This window comes from Chinchilla lanigera, unplaced genomic scaffold, assembly GCF_000276665.1.
Source record: "Chinchilla lanigera isolate Chin_1 unplaced genomic scaffold, ChiLan1.0 scaffold00032, whole genome shotgun sequence".
Classification (NCBI taxonomy): Eukaryota; Metazoa; Chordata; class Mammalia; order Rodentia; family Chinchillidae; genus Chinchilla; species Chinchilla lanigera.
Window position 1 is genome coordinate 6852209 of NW_004955433.1, and position 6000 is coordinate 6858208.

At 37.9% G+C, this 6000-nt stretch overlaps 1 protein-coding gene across 13 annotated transcripts in view; it reads right to left on the reverse strand.

Moving 5' to 3' along the window:
* The window catches only part of Sec31a (SEC31 homolog A, COPII coat complex component), a 60528-nt gene that overhangs the window by 21477 nt on the left and 33051 nt on the right, over window positions 1–6000 (reverse strand). For all 13 annotated transcript variants that reach the window (XM_005388249.2, XM_005388248.2, XM_013516170.1 and 10 more), the window contains 3 exons: window positions 3830–3956; window positions 2876–3021; window positions 673–846 (listed from right to left, as the gene is read on the reverse strand). In XM_005388249.2, coding sequence (XP_005388306.1) covers window positions 673–846; window positions 2876–3021; window positions 3830–3956 — 447 coding nt within the window. The remainder of the gene's footprint in view (window positions 1–672; window positions 847–2875; window positions 3022–3829; window positions 3957–6000) is intronic.

A 6000-nucleotide genomic window follows, 5' to 3' on the forward strand; every position in this document is an offset into this window, starting at 1 on the left:
AAACTATTATGCCAAGTCCTCAAAATAAGACTATGTTTCTATTCTACCTAATATTACCTTTAAAAATTCAGAAAGAGCTGGATTCTATAGTTAGGGAATGTGGTGTAGTTCCCTCTACCTTCAATATTTTAAAAATATACTCATCTACAAATGGTAGAATAAACTAGTACAGAGAATATACTTCACTGCTAATATTTGGGATGATACATGAGAATTTTAAAATTTTAGTATCATTTTACATATCAATATTCATTTCAACATTTTACATATCAATATTCAGCTTTTCAACATAAAAAAATCCTACAAAGAATCTCATACCCAGAATCAGCATTTGGTCTTTGAAAAATATAAAGTTGGTTTTTCCTTCATTCATTTTGCTAAACTACTACAGTAGAATACAAAGGGACCTATATACTACCAAAGTACCCCATTTCTCTGACACAGTTTAGATACACCTAAAGTGATCCTTGAAGAATGCCAGTAACATTTACCTACACTTAGGTGTTGGAGATTCAACTGCTCCAAAACATTCCACTTAGTACATGTATGCCTACTGCCAAATGCTATCTACTAGGGTCACCTTATTCACATGTTGAAAGAAAGAAGACACGGTACCGCAAAAAAAAAAAAGAAAGAAAGAAAGAAAGAAGACAAACTGTCAACTCTAATTACCTGGTTGGTGTTGTCCGGAAGAAAAGCCAAGGCTGCAGCAATACTACCTTGGGCTGCCAACAAATTGGCATACTGACTCATCTTCTCAGCCAGAAGAACCCCTACAGTGTTAGTGTCTGTGGTCTGGGTGAGTTGTACGGCTTTTCGCAGAATGACAACTTTCTCGATCAGATCCTAAATGAGAAAAGGGAAAGGTAAAGAGTTACTAAGATTTCTAAAACATATTAAAAGTACAGTACTTATTATCCCAGTTTGAAAACTATGAAATAGATGCTGACCACCATTTAGGTAAGTGAAAAAGAAGATGGAAAAAATCTTATGAAGAGCTTATCACTTTCGCCTACATATTCCTAATTAGATCACAAACTGCTTGTCTAGTGATGTAAAACACAAATATCAAAAGTGAAGGCCAGGGATATACCTTAGTGGCATAAGCTCCTGCCTAGCAAGCTCAAGGTCCTGAGTTCAATTCCCGGTACCAAAAAACAAAAGTGAAAGTGATAGATATCAAAGGCAAAAACTGTGTCCTACAAGAGGAGGAACTGTGGGTGAGAATATCATATACCACCCATCCTGTAACAACACTCTTGCAATGAGGTGTCAGACAACAAAGGCACATGACCTCTAACAGGACTATCTGCTACAGTTTAGAAGAGGAATGTCCCTGACAGGCCAACCATGTGAAAGGCCTATTCCCAGAGCAGCCCCCCTGGGGTGGGGCTGAGTGGGAGGTCCTTGGGTCACTGGGGCACACTCCATAAGGGGAGTGGGGCCCAGGACATTTCCTCCTGTCTGCCTCTCCTCTCTCCTACTTGCTAGTTCACAATGTATGGGATCTGCCTGACCTTGTGCTCTTGCAAGGATGTGCTGCCCTGACCGGAGGCCTGGAGCCAGGGGCTGCTTGATCTCAGATTGCACCTCCAGAACCATGAAGCCAACCAAACCTTTCCTCTTTAAAAGTTAATTACTCAAAACAGTTCACCAGTCATACAAAACTGATTAATACATATCGTGACTCAAAGTTTCTCAATCTGATCTTTTAACACCAATGCTTTGAACAAGAGTGAGATACGATCCAGACAGCATGCATAAGAATACCCCATCTATCTTTCACAAGTACACCAAACAAGAAGTACAGAACAAGTGTTTTTTCCTCAGGATCATTTAGAAGAAAAACCTCAATTTCCTACCTGATTTTTAGTTCCAATACAATGACCTTTGAAGCAACAACACTAGAGATAAGCTCTCTTTCCTGAGAGAAAAAAATATTGCACTGAAATACTATGAGTCTCTACAGATGAAACAGTTTGGGAAAAATCTAAAAGATATAGTTATTCTGTGCCTCAGAAGAATCCCCACAATGTTGTGCCTCCTCCTGCTTATGTATTGGGGTACTTGACATTCTGTTTATATTCTCCTTTCATTTTCCCTTAATCACAAAGGTTCTCTATTGGTATTACAGACGCCTCCTACTCCTTTGGCCACACTGCTTCCTTCCTTGCCCAAGGCAGCGGGGCCACTGAAATAGGAGGTACTCCGGGTAAACCCTAGGGCAGTGATGGTGAACCTTTTGAGACGAGTGCCCAAACTGCAACCTGAAACCCACTTATTTATTGCAAAGTGCCAACACTGCAATTAAACCTGCATGCCTGAGGTTTTACTTTAGAAAACACAACTCATGTTAACATCTCATCTTAAAAGAAAAACACAGTAACAGAGCTTTCAATGATACAAACAGATTTTAAGTTGAAGGTGAAAGTTTCACATGGCATGCTTTTGCACAATTAATGTGATCTTACTGTATGCATGCTGATAACCTGTCAACCTCTGCTGGGGTGACCTGGCTTGCGGGCTGAGAGAGGGCGCTGCACCCCTGCTGGGGCGCAGGTGCGGTAGGCTCCCACCACCACCCTAGGGAGTCTTCAGTGCTCCTGCCATCTACTGCACCGAGTATGTGCCAAATCACAACTCTGATCCTACAAACAGCTGCGATGCCATTTCACTCTTCCCATCTCAAACTTCGCTGCTTCAAAGATACCAATAAATGCATGTAATTATCCCACAAACAACCTTTGACAATGTAAATAAGTAGGGTGAAAGCAGTAAACTTCTAAAACAAATTAGTTTCTAGAACACATCTTGACCACAAGTAGGGTAAAAGAAAAGACTAAAAGTAAGCACCTCTTGTTGCAAAGATACTAACCTGAAGAGACAAAGGGCTGCTACCATCTTGAGCTTTCATCCAACATGCAACTAATTTCTCTACATTCCCTGCACAAATATAGCAGAGACACGCCTGAGTCTGTAGGATGCTATCTCCTTCACTTTCAAGCCTGGCGCCCAAAAGATCTGAAAGACAGGAAGACCCAGATTACACCCAAAGCAATCTGCTACATGGTTGTGAGCAGCTCCCTGAGTTTCCTATGTACAGACTAAACTTCACAACCAGTGAGTATCAGAGACACAAAATCACTGTGAATCTCAGTACTTTGTTAAATGAATAGAAGTGGATGACAAATTTATTATAGATGATAAGATATTTCACAGGATTCTATCTAGCTGCAGAACTGATTTCCATTAGTTATAGTAGAAAACCAGTTCTAAAACAATTTTAGAACACAAAACTCCTAACAGCACAGTATAAACAACAGCTCTATCAACAATTATTTGTGAAAATATTTACTATTATGCAATTTTTAGTATTCTCATAATACTTTGAAAGGTAGCAAATGATTGTTGCTCTTATATTATCAGCCTTAAACTTCTTTTATTGCAAATATAAATTACTATTCCTGAACCATCAATTCAGTCATGGCCTCTAATGATAATTTCTACTCAAATACAATTATTAATTTTATCCAAGTTAATATTTATTAAGTGAGAAATGTCTATGTGGCATTTTAAAGACAGATAAAGTGAGGCTTAGAAAATAATTTTTCCTAGGTTATCAAGCTAGTTAAGTGGCTGAGGCAAACTTCCAAATTTGTTATATTTGAAACAGATTCACTAAACAGTATTTTAGAAATAAGGTTAAGAAGTAATATATTTTATAATTCTTATTTGTCAGTAGGATTGCAAAAATTTCTAATAAAATTTGACATTAATGTTATTTACAGTACACGATGTAATGTAGTTAAACGCAAAGCTCATTTCTCACCACACAGCGATGGAAATTCATCCGGCTTAGCGTAAGTCAACACTGCAGCTAAAGCCTCTCTCCAATTTTTAAGGTCACAAGACACAACAATTTCTTTCCAGTTCTTCATTACAACTGCAGTGATAAGCTTAGGAAAAAAAAATAAAAGAAAAATTGAAAGTCGTTAGTATATTAATAAAAATTAATTTTGGCTAATCAATTAAACTACTATTTAGATGTTTACACATGCAAGACTGATTTATTTCACTTGTAAGAATGGACTTCAATCTCATTTCCCTATATATGTCTCAAGTTTATCCTTCTTTATAGCTGAGTAGTACTCCATTGTATAAAAAGACCACATTCTTCTTCTCCATTCCTTGGTTGATGGGCATTTGGGTTGTTTCCAAGATTTTGCTACCACAAATTGTGCTGTTATAAACATGGGTGCACATATATTGCTGTGGAATGATGTTTTTAATTTTTCTGGGAAAATACCCAGAAGGAGAATAGCTGGGTTAAATGGGACCTCTAAACTAGTTTTTTGAGGAATCTCCAGACTGATTTCCAAAGTGGCTGCACCAGTCTACACTGCTACCAGCAGTGGAGAAGGGTTCCTTCTTCTCCACAGCTCCTCCAGCACCTGTTATTGGTTAATTTCTTGATGACATCCATGAAGTCTCAGTGTTGTTGTAATTTGCACCTCTCAAATGACCAATGATGTTGAACAATGTTTCATGTATTTATTTGCCATTTGTATTTCTTCATCTGAGAAGTGCATATTCATCTCAGATGTCCATTTTTGGAAGCAACGTATTGTCTCCCTAGCATAAGAAGCTGAAAGACTAAACAAAACCCAAAATATTCAATAGATATCATCAAATGGGAAGAAAATGCTCAAAAGGAAAGAGAAACTGGCATAGGGGAAAGGAGAAAAGCAGGAAGGGGAAAGGAAAAATAGATAAATATATATACACACACAAGAAAGTTAAGACAGATACTACTAACTGCTATTAGCTCATTGAAAGGAAAGGTATATGCTGTATTGTCTAACTGATTTTTCATGCCTATATGTCGTGTTATGAGCAGCTACGTTGAAGATAACAATACACAATGTAGTGAACATTGTTACTCTCCTACAATCTTGTTTTGAAATTTTGTACCATTGTTTTTATTTTCTTTCCTTTAAAATAAAAAAAGGTAGGGCTGGGGATTTAGCTCAATGGCACAGAGTCTGCCCGGCAAGCTCAAGGTTGTGAGTTCGATCCCCAGTACCAGAAAAAAATAAATAAATAAAATTTAAAAAGGAAAAGAAACTAGCAGAGTGTTTCATAACAAACAGCAAAAAAGTGAGGTATTTTCTTGAACAAATGACATAATAGATGGCTTTATTGTTCCTTAAGAAAGTCACATCAACATATTTTATAAGCTAATGAGAGGAAAGGTGCAGAAGGCTAGCAGAACATTTAACAAGATGTGACCTGGTCTACTATATCAGAAAAGCTGCCTCAGTGTGGAGGCTTTTGCACAGAGATTTGAACAGAATAAGCAGGAAATAATCAAGAAGGAAAAAGCATTCCAGGCTGAGGAGACAGGAGGTACAAGGGAGCATGGAACACAGTGAGGAGCCAAAAGGCAGCCGGTCACAGGGTGCACATATTTTGCTGTGGTATGATGTTTTTAATTTTTCTGGGAAGATACCCAGAAGGGGAATAGCTGGGTCAAATGGGATCTCAATTCTAGTTTTTTGAGGAATCTCTCCAGACTGATTTCCACAGTGGTTGAACCAGTCTATGCTCCCACCAACAGTGGAGAAGGGTTCTTTTTTCTCCATACCCCCTCTAGCATTTGTTATTGATTGATTTCTTGATGACAACCATTCTTTCCCATGTGAGATGGAATCTCAGTGTTGTTTTAATTTGTGTTGAACAGTTTTTCATATTTATCTTTCTGATTATAAAAGTAATACACTATTTTTATAGATCACTGGATGCAGAAAACACTAAAGCATTAATCTGTCCATAATGCTGTAACTCAGAAATAGTTGTTGACACTTTGATATGATTAATCCAGCTGTTGTTGTTTCTATATATAATTTAAAAAATTAAGGGGCTGGGGATTTAGCTCAGCGGCACAGTGCCTGCTTGGCAAGCACAAGGTCATGAGTTCGATTCCCAGTACCAGAACACTCC